We start from the raw sequence: 17,791 nt of genomic DNA, 5'->3' as shown, positions 1-17,791 counted from the left end.
TGTGATGGCCACTCCAATACCTTGACTTTGTTGTCCTTAAGCCATTTTGCTACAACTTTGGAAGTATGCTTGGGGTCATTGTCCATTTGGAAGACCCATTTGCGAACAAGCTTTATCTTCCTGACTGATGTCTTGAGATGTTGCTTCTATATATCCACATAATTTTCCCTCATCATGATGCCATCATCTTTGTGAAGTGCACCAGTCCCTCTTGCAGCAAAGCACTAACCCACAACATGATGCTGCCACCCCCGTGCTTCACAGTTGGGATGGTGTTCTCCAGCTTGCAAGCCACACCTTTTTCCTCCAAACATAACGATGGTCCTTATGGCCAAATAGTTCCATTTTTGTTTCATCGGACCAGAGGACATTTCTCCAAAAAGTACGATCTTTGTCCACATGTGCAGTTGCAAACCGTCTTCTGGCTTTTTCATGGACATTTTGGAGCAGTGGCTTCTTCCTTGCTGAGCGGCCTTTCAAGTTATGTCGATATAGGACTCGTTTTACTGTGGATATAGATACTTTTGTACACGTGTCCTCCAGCATCTTCACAAGGTCCTTTGCTGTTGTTCCGGGATTGATTTGCACTTTTCACACCAATGTATGTTCATCTCTAGGGTACAGAACGCGTATCCTTCCTGAGCGTTATGACGGCTTCGTGGTCCCATGGTGTTTATACTTGCGTACTATTGTTTGTACAGCTGAATGTGGTACCTTCAGGCGTTTGGAAATTGCTCCCAAGGATGAACCAGACTTGTGGTTGTCTACAATTGTTTTTCTGAGTTCTTGACTGATTTCTTTTAATTTTACAATGATGTCAAGCAAAGAGTCACTGAGTTTGAAGGTAGGCCTTGAAATACATCCACAGGTACACCTCCAATTGACTCAAATTATGTCAATTAGCCTATCAGAAGCTTCTAAAGCCATTACATCATTTTCTGGAATTTTCCAAGCTGTTTAAAGGCACAGTCAACGCAGTGTATGTAAACTTCTGACCCACTGGAATTGTGATACAGAGAAATATAAGTGAAATAATATGTCTAAACAATTGTTGGAAAAATGACTTATGTCATGCACAAAGTAGATGTCCTAACCAACCTGCCAAAACTATAGTTTGTTTGCAAGACATTTGTGGAGTTTTAATGACTCCAACCCAAGTGTATGTAAACTTCTGAATTTAAATGTGCATATGTGTGTGTGTATATGTGTGTGTTTGTTTGTGTGTGTGTGTGTGTGTGTGTGTGTGTGTGTGTGTGTGTGTGTGTTTGTTATTGGGTGATGTCGTTGTATCAGCCTGGTACGGTGTGATGGGTATTCAGGGCGGGGCCCAAACAATACCCCCTCTCATTAAGACACAAGACACTGACTAGCTACTAAAACATACTCACAGCAGAGGGCTCTCTCTCTCTCTCTAGATGAACATAGTTCAGAAAATGTTTATCTGTGTCTTTGATGGTTACGTGTTTGACCCCAGAGCTCTGGGTTAGAGGTCAAACTATGACATCACTAAACAAAGGACAAAAGTCCAGGGGAATATCAAAGGAGACATTGGGATAGTGATATCTGCTGTAGAATGACAGGATGAGGGAGCAGAGCAGTACCTATCTGCACCAGTAGACTGCAGCAGAGGACAGCTTCTTTGAGTTACATCATAATGGGACTCCCTGCAAACAAGCCACTTTGATACAGTTAAGGCCAGAAGTGACTTCTCATGGCAGATTAGGAGATCATTTTCCCTATCCCTAACCCTAAAATTGTATTTCAAAAAAGTATTTCATGATTTTAAACGGAATTTTAGGAATATTGCATGCAGTTTTTACATTAAATTTCAATTGAATTCATTTACATTTTAGTAATTTAGCAGACGATCTTATCCAGAAAGGTTTACAGTTAGTGCATTAATCTTAAAATAGCTAGGTGGGACAACCACACATAGATGTTTACTCAATAAAGGGGGAAAGTGGTGAGGAGGGGGTGCGAAAGGGGGAAGGCTATGAGATTATTAAGATACTCTTTAAGGAAGTAGGGTTTCAGATGTTTTCAGAAGATGGCCAGGGACTCTGCTGTCCTAGCTTCAGGGGGAAATTGGTTACACCATTGGTGTGCCAGGACAGAGAAGAGCTTGGACTGGGCTGAGCGGAGCTGCCCTCCCGTAGGGGTGGAAGGGCCAAGAAATCAGAGGTGGCCTGCTGGTTTTCTGTTCTACCTGATAATAAATTGCATCCACCTGGTGTCCCAGGTCTAAATCTCTCCCTGAATAGAGGGGAACAATGGAGAAAAGCAATGAAACTGGCTTCGAGGTCTAGAGTTGAGTTTGAGGGTTGTAGAGGAGCGAGTCACTGCAGGAGCGAGTGGACAGCGCCAATGACTTGGTGTATAGAGAGAAGAGGAGAGGGCCTAGAACCGACCCCTGGGGGACACCAGTAGTGAGAGTGCGTGGGGCAGACACAGATCCTCTCCACATCACCTGGTAGGAGCGGCCTGCCACATAGGATGCAGTCCATGAGTGTGCAGAGCCTGAGACACCCAGCCCTGCGAGGGTGGAGAGGAGGATCTGATGGTTCACGGTGGATTTAATGGTTCACGGTGAATTGGTCTACACGGACAAGTTCTGGCCTGGTTCAGATCTTATCTGTCGGAAAGATGTCAGTTTGTCTCTGTGAATGGTTTGTCCTCTGACAAATCAACTGTACATTTCGGTGTTCCTCAAGGATCCGTTTTAGGACCACTATTGTTTTCACTGTATATTTTACCTCTTGGGGATGTCATTCGAAAACATAATGTTAACTTTCACTGCTATGCGGATGACACACAGCTGTACATTTCAATGAAACATGGTGAAGCCCCAAAATTGCCCTCGCTAGAAGCATGTGTTTCAGACATAAGGAAGTGGATGGCTGCAAACTTTCTACTTTTAAACTCGGACAAAACAGAGATGCTTGTCTAGGTCCCAAGAAACAAAGAGATCTTCTGTTGAATCTGACAATTAATCTTAATGGTTGTACAGTCGTCTCAAATAAAACTGTGAGGGACCTCGGCGTTACTCTGGACCCTGATCCCTCTTTTGAAGAACATATCAAGACCATTTCAAGGACAGCTTTTTTCCATCTACATTGCAAAAATCAGAAACTTTCTGTCCAAAAATGATGCAGAAAAATTAATCCATGCTTTTGTCACTTCTAGGTTAGACTACTGCAATGCTCTACTTTCCGGCTACCCGGATAAAGCACCAAATAAACTTCAGTTAGTGCTAAATACGGCTGCTAGAATCCTGACTAGAACCCAAAAATGAGATCATATTACTCCAGTGCTAGCCTCCATACACTGGCTTCCTGTCAAGGCAAGGGCTGATTTCAAGGTTTTACTGCTAACCTACAAAGCATTACATGGGCTTGCTCCTACCTATCTCTCTGATTTGGTCCTGCCGTACATACCTACATGTACGCTACGGTCACAAGACGCAGGCCTCCTAATTGTCCCTAGAATTTCTAAGCAAACAGCTGGAGGTAGGGCTTTCTCCTATAGAGCTCCATTTTTATGGAATGGTCTGCCTACCCAAGTAAGAGACGTAAACTCGGTCTCAACCTTTAAGTCTTTACTGAAGACTCATCTCTTCAGTGGGTCATAGGATTGAGTGTAGTCTGGCCCAGGAGTGGGAAGGTGAACGGAAAGGCTCTGGAGCAACAAACCACCCTTGCTGTCTCTGCCTGGCCGGTTCCCCTCTTTCCACTGGGATTCTCTGCCTCTAACCCTATTACAGGGGCTGAGTCACTGGCTTACTGGGGCTCTTTCATACCGTCCCTGGGAGGGGTGCGTCACTTGAGTGGGTTGAGTCACTGATGTGATCCGGGGGTGTCCTCGGATGGGGCCACAGTGTCTCCTGACCCCTCCTGTCTCAGCCTCCAGTATTTATGCTGCAGTAGTTTATGTGTCAGGGGGCTAGGGTCAGTTTGTTATATCTGGAGTACTTCTCCTGTCCTATTCGGTGTCCTGTGTGAATTTAAGTGTTCTCTCTCTAATTCTTTATTTCTCTCTTTCTTTCTCTCTCTCAGAGGACCTGAGCTCTAGGACCATGCCTCAGGACTACCTGACATGATGACTCCTTGCTGTCCCCAGTCCACCTGGCCGTGCTGCTGCTCCAGTTTCAACTGTTCTGCCCTATTATGGGGTGGCAGGGTAGCCTAGTGGTTAGAGTGTTGGACTGGTAACCAAAAGGTTGCGAGTTCAAATCCTGAGCTGACAAGGTACAAATCTGTCGTTCTGCCCCTGAACAGGCAGTTAACCCACTAGGCCATCATTGAAAATAAGAATTTGTTCTTAACTGACTTGCCTAGTTAAATAAAGGTAACATTTTTTTAGAAAAATATTATTGGACCATGCTGGTCATATTTGAACATCTTGGCCATGTTCTGTTATAATCTCCACCCGGCACAGCCAGAAGAGGACTGGCTACCCCACATAGCCTGGTTTCTTCCTAGGTTTTGGCCTTTCTAGGGAGTTTTTCCGAGCCACCGTGCTTCTACACCTGCATTGCTTGCTGTTTGGGGTTTTAGGCTGGGTTTCTGTACAGTACGTTGAGAAATCAGCTGATGTACGAAGGGCTATATAAATATATTTGATTTGATTTGATTTGAATTCAATATTCAAATTCAATTTTTGAAATAAGTTTACAAACTATAATTTCAAGTTTACCAAAGTTTAATATAATCAATTTCTCAGATGCATTCAGTTTTAAAATTCAGTTCTCTAAATTCAGTTTTCTCAATTCAGATTCATAACTTCAAAACAACATCCTGGTGCTTTTCCAGCTAGGAAAGGTAGAAGAGAACAGATATAATCTACCGCTCTCTGTGGGAAACAGAAGGTATTGTAATGGACGTCACGATGCTTGCTTAGTGGGTACCGCTTTCCCCTGATTCAGCTCATACCACCCTCCCCTTAGTGACGTAATTCCAGGACTGTATAGTTGTTCTCCAGGCTGTCTAACGATGCTAATCTAAAGCCTCTTTTGGCCTCTTATCTGCTCAGACCTGCTGGTTAACCACAATACCAAAATACCACCTACTGTTGGCCTCTTTACCGCTGCCTGCAGCTACACCAAACACCCACTAACTATCCCTCTGGCCCCACTTACTAGCCAACTCCCCTACCCCTCAAGCCCCCAACTCACAAGTTACCTACCCCACACACCTACTAACTACCCCTCAAGACCTTACTCACTGGCTAACTATCCCTCTGGCCCCCACTTACTAGCCAACTACCCTACCCCTCAAGCCCCCAACTCACAAGTTACCTACCCCACACACCTACTAACTACCCCTCAAGACCTCACTCACTGGCTAACTATCCCTCTGGCCCCCACTTACTAGCCAACTACACCTACCCCTCAAGCCCCCAACTCACAAGTTACCTACCCCACACACCTACTAACTACCCCTCAAGACCTTACTCACTGGCTAACTATCCCTTTGGCCCCACTTACTAGCCAACTACCCTACACACCCACTAACTATCCCTCTGGCCCCACTTACTAGCCAACTACCCTACACACCCACTAACTATCCCTCTGGCCCCCACTTACTAGCCAACTACCCTACACACCCACTAACTACCCCTCTGGCCCCACTTACTAGCCAACTACCCTACACACCCACTAACTATCCCTCTGGCCCCCACTTACTAGCCAACTACCCTACACACCCACTAACTATCCCTCTGGTCCCACTTACTAGCCAACTACCCTACACACCCGCTAACTACCCCTCAAGCCCCCAACTCACAAGTTAGCTACCCCACACACCTACTAACTACCCCTCAAGACCTTACTCACTGACTAACTACCCCTCAGGCCCCCACGCACTAGCTAGCTACTCCAAACACCCACTAACTAGCCCTCGGGCCCCCACTTACTAGCTAGCTACCCCAAACACCTACTAACTACCCTTCAGGCACCCACACACTAGCTAGATACTCCACACACCCACTAACTACCCCCCAAGCCCCAACTCACAACCTCATTATACTTGGTCCTTTACAGTACTATAATAACACCTACTGCTGTTCTGCTCTCTATAGGTCTCCCCTCTGACTTGACCTGGAATCAGAACCTTGATTTGTGGTAAGGATCCTTTGGTAACGTAGTTAATGGCGGATCCTTTGGTAACGTAGGCGGATCCTTTGGTAACGTAGGCAGATCCTTTGGTAACGTAGTTAATGGCGGATCCTTTGGTAACATAGGCGGATCCTTTGGTCGCTTAACAACTAAAAACACCTAGAATGTTAGAGATCCGAAGTTTAGATTTTTTTTTCATCTAAAGTCACAGAACAAACACGCACACGCACACACACACACACACACGCACATACGCACACACCCTCGTCCTTCAGTCTCCATGTGCAGGGTTGTCCTGTGTCCATGTGAATGCGATAATCTGATGATTACCCTGATCCAATTGGCTAAATGAGGCACCCCGCTGAGTTCCCAGAAGGCATTGCTGTTTGATCTTTGATCAGTCTTAAGTAGAAACAACACAACACCAATATGTCCAACTCTACTTCACAGGGCTAGCTTCTTTATTAACATTTTCATTTACACAATGGCCTCATCATCCTTCTACACAACATACAGAAAGAAAAACAGAAGGATTTCTCATGGCAAAACATTTTCTTTACAGTAAATAAAATAATTTAAATGAATTACACGGTTAAAAAAAAAGTTATGTATCAATACTAGACTATTTACAAAGACAACAGTAGCCTGGGAGTTGGTCTGTGAGTGTGTGGGTATGTACAGTAGCTCTTGATAATCCAATAAGAGAATGCTGATTGGACCTGCTGAGTGACCTCACAGAGCAGACGGCTGGGGTCAGAGTTCAGGGGTCAGAGGCCAGGGGTTTAGCTGCCAGTCTCAAATGTCCTCAACTTTGGGGTCACCCCTGGTTCACCCCCGCCACGTCTCCTTTAGCCCCTCACCCCCAAACTTCAACAATATCGGTTAGCATAAAATGGTTCCACCTCTTCCAGCCCAGGAGTCTCCAGCCCTCCTACCCAAACTTCAACAACATCGGGTTAGGGTGAAATGGATCCACCTCTTCCAGCCCAGGAGTCTCCAGCCCTCCTACCCAAACTTCAACAACATCGGGTTAGGGTGAAATGGATCCACCTCTTCCAGCCCAGGAGTCTCCAGCCCTCCTCCCCAAACTTCAACAACATCGGGTTAGGGTGAAATGGATCCACCTCTTCCAGCCCAGGAGTCTCCAGCCCTCATCCCCAAACTTCAACAACATTGGGTTAGGGTAAAATGGATCCACCTCTTCCAGCCCAGGAGTCTCCAGCCCTCCTCCCCAAACTTCAACAACATTGGGTTAGGGTGAAATGGATCCACCTCTTCCAGCCCAGGAGTCTCCAGCCCTCCTCCCCAAACTTCAATAACATCGGGTTAGGGTGAAATGGATCCACCTCTTCCAGCCCAGGAGTCTCCAGCCCTCCTCCATCTCTCAAATTAAGTTAGAAATTAAGAACTTTAAAGAGTTGATATCTGGGGTGTTTCAGTCCTTTTCTTTTGAATTTTCTAGGAATTATCTAATAGAAAAAACTGCACTACAGGTGGATCCAAAACATATTTCCTTGGGCTATGAATTAACATTTAACCTTTCCACTTTAACGTCCTCTCTGGGAAGGGAAGCGGGTTGCGCCACAACCACCAGCCCCACATTATCCATAAAACACAACATACCTGGTTTCCTGACCTTACTCTTAAAAATGCATTTTCACAGTGCAATGCAAAACATCTGACATTATGCATTTTCATGACACTGGGTGGTGTTTAGTTTTTCCCTCGTTTTATAGAAAATGGGCTAAAAATAAAATATGAAACAGAGCAGAATTATACAGAACGTAAGAAAACTGAAGCAGAGTAGCAAAGCTGGGGTTGGAGGAGAGGTGTGTGTGTGCGTGTGCGTGTGCGTGTGCGTGTGTGTGTGTGTGTGGAAAAGGTATGAGTTTTAGAAAAAGTGTGTATTGTTTGTTAGTCTGTGTGTATTGGAGTGGGGGAGGGCATATTGGAAATTGGTTATAATGTGACTTATACATACATTCATGCATTCGTACATTCAACATATCGTAAGTGCTGACATGTACTCAAGAGTCCATTTGTGTCCATTTCAGTTTTCCCTTCAGATGGACAGTATTGTGTGTGTCGGGTATGTATGTGTGTATTATGTGTGTATTTTGTGTAATAAATGCAAAGGAGTTGTTCAATCTGCCTTTCTTCCCCTCGGTGGGAATGGTCTCAGTTTGTGTCAATGTGTCTTGTTCAGCTGCCCGTGGCGACACCATCCACTTCGGCCTCGTCCACTGCATTGCCTTTACTCATGGCTTTCATCTTGTCCATGATGTCAGTAAACGTCTCCTTCACTGTCTTCTCCAGGATCCAGCCTTCGCTCTCACACTCTGGGTCCTCTGGGTTGGCCAGGTTAGACAAGGAGGTATTCACGTACTGGAGGCCGATCATCACAATAACCTACAGGGGATAGAGATAGACATATTAGTTACATCTAGCCTGGGCTAAGACTTACAGCTAGCCTGGGTGAAGAGCTACACCTGGCCTGGGTGAAGAGCTACACCTGGCCTGAGGTAAACACTAGCTTCAGCGACTTGCTCATGTACTGGAAGTGAAAACCCATAACTTAACCTAACCCCACATTAACCAACCTACAGGGGTTGAGAGAGATAGCTATAGCTGTTAGCGCAGGCTGACATGTCTAACAGAAGACACCAATCAGCATTCAGCAACTGAAATATAGCTTTGCTTATGTTCCAAGTCAACACATCAAACCCGTCTGAAACAAAGAGTTAGCTAAAAACAGAGATTCACACTGACAGGGTAAGCAACAACAGGCAACAGCAATCATAAGTTTGCCTCACAGGCATAGGCTAATGTAGTAGCATCTCTGTAGCCCTACAGAACCGAATAAAAGACATACCCCATTTCACTACTTTGACACTATCTGCTCCTGCACCATGCCAAAGGCCTGGGAGGACAGGACACCACCACTCAACACACCCTGTAACTCTTCTAAAGTCAAATCTGGTATGCCCAAATAGTTCTCTGCTGCTGCCACCACAACATCTATATTCTGTGATTTTACGTTCCATCTGATAAGCATTTCTATGAACGCTAAGAAGCCAGCCTTAATGAAGCTCAAAACACCCTCTGACACAAATCTATTACTCCATTGACCCATCCTCCTCTACCGTTGACCCATCCTCCTCTACTTTCTTCACTGCCTCAGCATACGACAGCTTCCGCACTACTCTGACTCAGACCACTTCAACCTGCCTCTCTCGCACCGAACACTTCCGATCCCCAACAACATGGGCACCCTTACAGTTGACACACGCAACTTTATCCACCAAAACGACACAATCCTCTGTCCCATGCCCTCCTGCACACTTCCCACATCTTGGAATCTCCCCCCTACACACGGCTGCGACATGAACATGAAAGTTGCACGTGAAACAGTGCAATGGGTTCGGCACAAAAGCTCTAACAAGATAAAAAAAAACATTTATTTAACCTTTATTTAACTAAGCAAGTCAGTAAAGAACCAATTCTTATTTCCAATGACAGACAACCGAAGAAACTCTGACAGAAATCTATTACTCACTGGGATCCTCACCATTGACCCATCCTCCTCTACCGTTGACCCATCCTCCTCTTTCTTCACTGCCTTTGTTCAGGGGCTGAACGACAGATTTTTACATTGTCAGCTCAGGGATTCGATCCAGCAACCTTTCAATTACTGGCCCAACACTCTAACCACTAGGCTACCTGCCACCCCAACATGACTTTGTTCAGTAGAGACTTTGACTCAAAAGGACTGCGATGACTCCTGTTTCACCACGCTCCCCACCTGGTCTGCGTCGCACCAAACGGCAGTCATCACAAACACCAGGAATTTTCAACTTCAATTGCTCCAGCTTTTGTCAAAAGTAGATTTTTTTTTTTTTACATTTAAGCTAAGGCTTTTCCAAACTTTAACATAATTCCCCTAACCTGCTACGTTAATTCTCCAAACCTAGTACGAAAAGTCAAATATGATGTTAATTTGACAAAAGCAGGATCCTTTCTAGTATGACCCCTCTGACAAAGCTATAGGTAAGGTAATACCATGGAGACAGTTGCGTAACCATGGCTATTCCAGGTAGGAGATCTCTCGGGTTGTTTTTATCCCTGATAAGCTTCAGCAGATTGAGTCCAAGTCCAGGTTTTCAGGACAAGTTAAGGGAGCAACTGAAGGCAATAAACAACTTCTCTGGTAGAAAACGGTTTATGTGGCATCTATATTAGTCAGAAACATTTATTATTGTGTCAAAATTGACTACAACAAAGTGTAATAGCATCATTTTGGTCATTGAGTCAGTCTTGTCCAAAACTGAGATTTGCAAGATAATTAGGAAAAAATGGTATGTCACAGAATGAAGGGTACCGTAACAGCTTTCCTTGGGTTGGATTTATTTCAACCCTGCCTACAGCTGGAAGCACCCAATTATTTATCAATTCAGATTGCATCTGCACATGGCTCTATCCTAATGACCATGGTCAGTTTGATATGTTTGATATTTGATATCCATATGAGACTCGTTAGGAACCATCAGTAAATTACACAATGTACATGGGACAATACTTTTAAATGTCAATAGCTCCAAATTTCAATGACTTAAAAACCTCAAACCAACTATAAATTGTAGAAATGCATATACAAATATTGAAAGCATTTAACGAAACAACTCGAAGATGTGCAACATGAAAATATTATCCCATTTACATAGAGTAATTATTTGACGTCCCTAACTAGCCCCAGAGATAGGCTATCCAACGTCAAACTAATTTTGACAATTCCAGACCTGAGGCCTATACATAGTTTGAGGAGTTAGGGAGGTAACTTTGGTCAACTCTGAGTTCAACTGGGGATAACTGGTACCTCGAAAATTGCTCACCTTTCAGGCAGGTAAATTCCTGTGGCTACAAATCATTCAGAACTAACCTGCTCAAATATATCCTGAATGAAGTGTCTGAGCTGCGAGTTGAGGACCAATGAAATTAGATTCCCTCCCTCTCGCAAAGATTGCATCATCCCTTTCATTTGAGGAACATGACTGATTCAATATTTTGTTAATAAAAAAATGTGTGTTCAAAAAAAGTTACATTAAAATACCTATCACATTACACATTTAGTAATGACAGAATACATTTTAAACTTTGCACAGAAACTTTTGCTTTTATTGATAAGTGTGGGGAAAAAAGTGCTTGTGCATTGACAAGCATGCCAAAGATGGCATTAACAATCAATAAAGACTTCAACAAGCCTATTTCACGCCATAGCCTGCTGAATATGCAAGATAACTTTTCTTTCAATTTGATTTAGGCACAATTGAGAATGTGGCACTGACTTGCCATTACATTGGTGTTTCAGCATTGTCTCAATGAAGAGTTCGGTGTTCGACTAGCCACATACGACATAAGCCTGCTAGAGTTAGCGGCGGGCGGACAAGCAATATCCACGTCGGAGTACGAATGAAGCATGAGCTGGACTGTGAAGCTAACTGAAGCTGGCTAGCATTAGAAAATTATAAGTAGATCTAGCTTAATCATAGTATACCCCTCTGGTCAGATTGTTTCAAGTTATCTGGAAAGGTGAGTGACTGTAACTGTGCACGGTTTTGGCCGAGTGAAAGTGCAAACGCTTCCCACGTTCGAACACACACTTCCGAGACACCCACATCAAAGCCTCCAAGACCCAAATCTCGCTCTCAGTTGCACTTCCTAATGAGGAGAATTTAAACCAAAGCTGAATCAAGTTCAGGTATTTTATTGGTTTGTTTGGAGTGAAAGCCTGCATCCATATGGCCCACAAGAAGACCACTAAAGAGTTACCAGCCATGTGCACTACCACTGTAAGCCTGCCTCTATGTGTGTGTCTGTGTTTACCATTGTAAACCTGGCAGGTGTGTGTCTATGTTTACCATTGTAAACCTGGCAGGTGTGTGTCTACCATTGTAAACCTGGCAGGTGTGTGTCTATGTTTACCATTGTAAACCTGGCAGGTGTGTGTCTATGTTTACCATTGTAAATCTGGCAGGTGTGTGTCTGTGTTTATCATTGTAAACCTGGCAGGTGTGTGTCTGTGTTTATCATTGTAAACCTGGCAGGTGTGTGTCTGTGTTTATCATTGTAAACCTGGCAGGTGTGTGTCTATGTTTATGTAACAGTATAACTTTAGTCCGTCCCCTCGCCCAACCCGGGCTCGAATCAGAGACCCTCTGCACACATCAACAACTGACACCCACGAAGCATCGTTACCCATCGCTCCACAAAGGCCGCGGCCCTTGCAGAGGGTAACCAAGGGGAACCACTACTTCAAGGTCTCAGAGCAAGTGACGTCACCGATTGAAACACTATTAGCATGCACCACCGCTAACTAGCTAGCCATTTCACATCCGTTACACTTATCATTGTAAACCTGGCAGGTGTGTGTCTATGTTTACCATTGTAAACCTGGCAAGTGTATGCCTGTGTGTACCGTTGCAAACCTGGCAGTCATGTGTCTGTGTGTACCGTTGTAAACCTGGCAGGTGTGTGTCTGTGTGTACCTCTGTAAACCTGGCAGGTGATGGCGTCCCTACAGCAGAGAGCAGGAGGCGTAGAAGCAGGTATCATGACTAATGCAGGAGGTTGGGGTGGAGGAGGTGGAGGTGGAGGGGGGTGGTGGAAGGAGGAGGTGTAGGTGTAGGGAGCTGGTGGAGTTCGTGGGGGGGAGGTGTAGGGAGGGGAGGAAAGTGTGTGGAGGTTTTGGGGGGAGATGAGGGAAGTGGAGGGAGGTGGTAGGTGGTGGAGGAGATGGAGGGAGGTGTAAGTGGTGGAGGAGGTGAGGGAGGTGGAGGGAGGTGTGGAAATGTACATTGAGAGTACAGGAGGACACCATGCCAGGAATTCTGGATCTAGCCAGGCATCTGGGGCATCTTTGTCAACTCTCAGTTAAAACTTCATCACAAAAAACACCCCATGCCTTTTAACAAGCGAGTGAAAGGGAGTATTTGGTCAAACTTTATTTGGATAGTCCATCTGTAGATGCTCTACAGACTATCTTTTCTTACCTCCAGAATAGTGACAAGCAGCACCAGGGCTCCTATGCTGTTCATCATGCCTCCGTAGTAGGAAATCAGAGCGTCGCGGCAGCCCCGTTTCCAGATGTTCAGGTCCTCGGTGTGGTGGTCGTAGGAGTAGTGGGCCGTGTTGTTGGTCACCTGGTACTGGATGCAGGGCCGCGGGGAGCCGGGGTTACAGCAGCTGAATGGAACAGCATCCATCAGGTACTTCCCATCCACGTTGCTGCCGATACGACTGGGGGGTGAAATGGCAAAGAGCAGAGGTTAAGGTTTCATGGCTTAGGGACAGTGTATTGTGTGTTAGGGTCAAGGTCTTATGGGGTTAGGGGAGTGAAAAGGTAGCCTCCACCAAGTACTTTCCATACTCATTAGTGCTTAAATGACTGGGGGTCAGAGGGCAAAGGGCAGATGTCATGGTCAGGGTAATATATAAAAAGCCCTACCCAATCCATCCATCATAACGCACTGTAAGTGTGATGAAGTCCTAGTGAACTACCAGTATTTAGAAAGGTAGTATTAGGTTGAAAGACCTGACACAACCCTGACACAACCCTGACACAACCCTGACACAACCCTGACACAACCTGACACAACCCTGACACAACCCTGACACAACCCTGACACAACCTGACACAACCCTGACACAACCCTGACACAACCCTGACACAACCCTGACACAACCTGACACAACCTGACACAACCCTGACACAACCCTGACACTACCCTGACACAACCCTGACACAACCCTGACACAACCCTGACACTACCCTGACACAACCCTGACACAACCCTGACACAACCCTGACACAACCCTGACACAACCCTGACACTACCCTGACACAACCCTGACACAACCCTGACACAACCCTGACACAACCTGACACAACCCTGACACAACCCTGACACAACCTAACACTGCTTTTACGTGCTCTTTCCATGACAAAGGGTTTGCAGTGCTTGCATAGTTTCTGACAGAGCTGAAATCTGTCCACATTGTACCTGGTAAAGAGAGGATCACGAAGCTCTATCAGTCACATGCTGTTTGAATGGGATTAACCCCGTTTGCCCCTCTCTACTGGGAACACTCTGCTCTCCTCACATTGGATTTGGGAAGAAACAGTGCAAACGAATACTGTCACTTGCTTTCCAAAAAAAGGTGCATGAGCCAAAGGAGAATGAAGAATGAACTCTGCTTACATTGGGAAGGAACTATGATACTTTCACTACATCTCGGTCTCCAACACAAACAGATGAGCACACTGAAGATGAGAAAAACATTCAGCAACTCTCATTGAACACACGTCCTCATTGGTAAGACATCTATCTGCCACGGACTCAGAAATTACAACAAAGGATTGTGGAGGATAATGATGCACACCACTTACAAAGGATCTCTCTCAGAATGACTTTCCCCCACTACACTGAGAAGGCATTTCAGAGGATGTATTGAAATTCAATTCATAAATTGATGGTTGAGCCATTACTTCGAATGATGATGAATTGCCTAAATGGAATTAGTCTGCATACTAACTAATCGATGGCTGGATATACAGTAGTAGCTAGTTAACCTAGTTGTGGCTTGTCAACATAGTTATAGTTGACAGCTAGTCAATCAAGCAGTTTGTTGATCGTCTGAGTAGATGTGGATGATCCCCATAAGGTGAGACTGACTGGACTGGACGTGACAGCAGTAATCTCTCTGATTCTGTAGCAGGGAGTGTGCATTTGGCCTTTGGGTGGTCTGGCGGTAGGGTTTCAACTGTGATTGACAGTTGTAGGGCAGTTCTAAATTAGAGTCATGCAAAGAGTAGTCTGATGGGATCAGAGATGAGAGAGTGACAGGGATATGAATAATTTCCAGTCATTCCCAACAACAAGGACATAGAATAACACTCTGTTGGGAATACTGAAAATGCTTGATAACGCTGACACTCTAGACAGGTCCGATCTTCCGAATGAGTTGTATTAAAGTAGGGTTGGAGCCACTAAGAACTCACAGACTCACAACACACACACACACACACACACACATTCACGCATACACATGGGTGCATGTACGCCACTTACTTCCCCTTTAGACAACCACAACTACACACTTGATATCACTTACACTGAAAACCAAAACTTGAAACACATGAATCCATACACACCTTACACCAGACACACTGCAAAACAGACCCCGGAATCATTCCCTTTCAACTCTCACAGACTGAATCTCCTTCCCTCACCTCCCGTAAGCCAGACACTGTTCAGTAATCCTTTAAACAAACCCACATGCACACACCACCATCACCACCTCTAACACTAAAATCTAAAATCCACTGACCCTGTAATCCCTCCTTAACCTTATAACAAAAAGTGGCCCTTTTATATGACTTAGTCCCCCCCTCCTCGCACCTGCAATCCCTTTATACTGAACACCCTTTAAGAACAGTGGACCCCCCCCCCCCCCCCCATAAACTAACTCTACAATCTCCATTCATACCATTTGTTGGTGTGGGCCTATTATAGAGTCATCTTATTTAAAATAAAAAACGTACATCACTATGTTTAACACTGATCTAAGGTCAGTTTTGCATTATTACCTCCTAATGGTTAGGGATCTTTAGAACTGATCCTAGATCTGTTGCTAATATCATGACTCACTCTTTTACTTCCTTGGCACTGAAGTCCAGGTAGCGATTGCTGACCCACTGGATCTCGAACCAGTCCCTGAAGTTGTTGTTGCCGCAGCAACGGAACTCCATCTGCATCTGGTCCAGGGTTCTCTTCATGTAGCAGCGTCCCGGCGTGTCTGTGTCCTTGTAGAACTTCAGGGCGTTCTTCAGGCCCTCGGCCAGCGTGAACTGGAGAGGGATCCTCATAAGGAAGCAGAGGAGAGCCGTCAGCACCAGGAGACAATTGAAAACCACACAGGAGACTAGGAAGGGTTTGAGCATAGGCTTCCACCTGGAGAACTTGCTGGGGTCCAGGGAGTCATAGCAGATCTTGCCTCCCATGGCATTGATCCCACAGGCCAGCAGCCCCACGCCGATTAGTAGGTTAGGAACGAAGTGGCTCTCGTTGTTGTCCATCATCTCTGAGCGCTTACGCAGCTCGATCTTAAAGAACAGACCCATGCTGAAGACCAGCACGCCTGCCATCACTGAGAACCAGTACATCAGCCATACGAACTGGGCCAGTTTCACCCGCTTCTTCAGGTCAAACTTGACCTTCATTAGTGCCATGGTGGCAATTTAGGGAGATTCCTAAAATGAAAATACACTACTGAGATGAGATATAGCTCTAATGTCTGAAGGTCTGGTCCTTCTTTTGGATGTCCCAGGCAGCAGAGTTTCAGCAGGGCAGGAGTGTCAGCTCAGCCAAAGATCTGTAATCCATCCCAGAGAGAAGGAGAGGTAAGGAAAGAGGAGTGCTGTTATTACTTCAGGGCCCTTTCCTCTCCCATAATGGCAGGACCCTAAATAGAAAACTCACCAAACTCACCCAGACGGATGACAGAACACAGGGTCACACTTTTCCCACTTTTCCCCCTTGCCCCTGTTCCCTCCAAAAATGTCAAAATCAACAGGTGAGGCTAATTGTGATGTCCCTTTCACTGGCTGGAGGAGGATTGAGGAAGATCCTCCCGATTCCAGCCAGAGGGGAGGTGCGTCATGATAATTCCCTGTAAGCAGTCTGATCCCATTTACAGAAATCCCTCTCCAGAAGATGAGCCAGGCCGTAAACTGCTGCCAGGATACATAATTGGTTTGAATGCTCACATGGTCCACGGTCGCCCCGATCGAACGCACCGGGGGCCGGAAACGAGGACAGTAAGTGGTTTAACAGAGAGCCGGTAGGTGGAACTAAGACGTGCTGCGATGTTGACATTGGTCCCTTGGTTCAGACGAGGCAGGATGTTTGCAGTGTAGAGTCAGTGAGACGATTCAATAAAAACAACCAAAAAACCTGTAAGCCCCTCACAGACAAACAGGCTCTGGAAGAATGGATCCTTAGAGTAACTCCTACAACAGTCTCCCCATGACCCACTTAGCTACACCTGCATTCAGCAGCCAACATAAACAACCTGGCAGTCTCTCATCAGAGGGGTCTACTACAAAGCAGGATCAGATAAATTTGATCAACAACCAGAAAGAACTATTGCTTTTCTGGTTCATTAAGAAAGCTAAACTGAGATGTTTTTTGGGCTGTTAAGACAATTAAACCATGCCCATTTCTAGCTTATATTTCTAAAAAAAAATAAAAAGTTATTTCAGAGTGATAAGGCAAGTTCGCTAGCTAACTCATTGACCCTGCATTGTAATATACCCCGCTGTAGTAAGGAAGCAGGCAGATTTAACTATGAAGGTGTTTGTGTCTGGACTGAATGAACTGTGTAATGCTTCTGGCAGTTTGGTGGACCAACAACTAACTTCTAAAGGAGGCCTCTTCATTGCACAGCAAAGCTAGGATTGTGATGTGTAAACTATATAAGAGAAGGGAGATGTGTGTGGTTATGTGAGTGTCAGTGCATTCAATCAACTACATGATGGCAGGTGCACATGTGAGCTGCACAGTTACACACAACAGGCCAGCAGACCTGATATGACATCTTCAGAAGTTGGCAAAACTTATGAGA

At 45.2% G+C, this 17,791-nt stretch overlaps 1 protein-coding gene across 1 annotated transcript; it reads right to left on the bottom strand.

Annotated features, from left to right (window-relative positions):
* Positions 1 to 6,544: 6,544 nt before the first annotated feature.
* prph2a (peripherin 2a (retinal degeneration, slow)) lies at positions 6,545 to 16,850 on the bottom strand. The gene is made up of 3 exons (XM_021567349.3): positions 15,817 to 16,850; positions 13,159 to 13,405; positions 6,545 to 8,521 (listed from the first exon to the last, which is right to left on the bottom strand). The coding sequence occupies exons 1-3, from the start codon at positions 16,395 to 16,397 to the stop codon at positions 8,315 to 8,317; spliced, it is 1,035 nt and encodes a 344-aa protein (XP_021423024.2). The 5' UTR covers positions 16,398 to 16,850; the 3' UTR covers positions 6,545 to 8,314.
* Positions 16,851 to 17,791: the final 941 nt, after the last annotated feature.

The sequence above is a fragment of the Oncorhynchus mykiss genome, chromosome 16 (assembly GCF_057628025.1).
Source record: "Oncorhynchus mykiss isolate SJ-2025 chromosome 16, ASM5762802v1, whole genome shotgun sequence".
Lineage (NCBI taxonomy): Eukaryota > Metazoa > Chordata > Actinopteri > Salmoniformes > Salmonidae > Oncorhynchus > Oncorhynchus mykiss.
The sequence above is the reverse complement of the archived record's forward strand: the minus strand, read 5'-3'. Positions and strand labels throughout refer to the sequence as shown.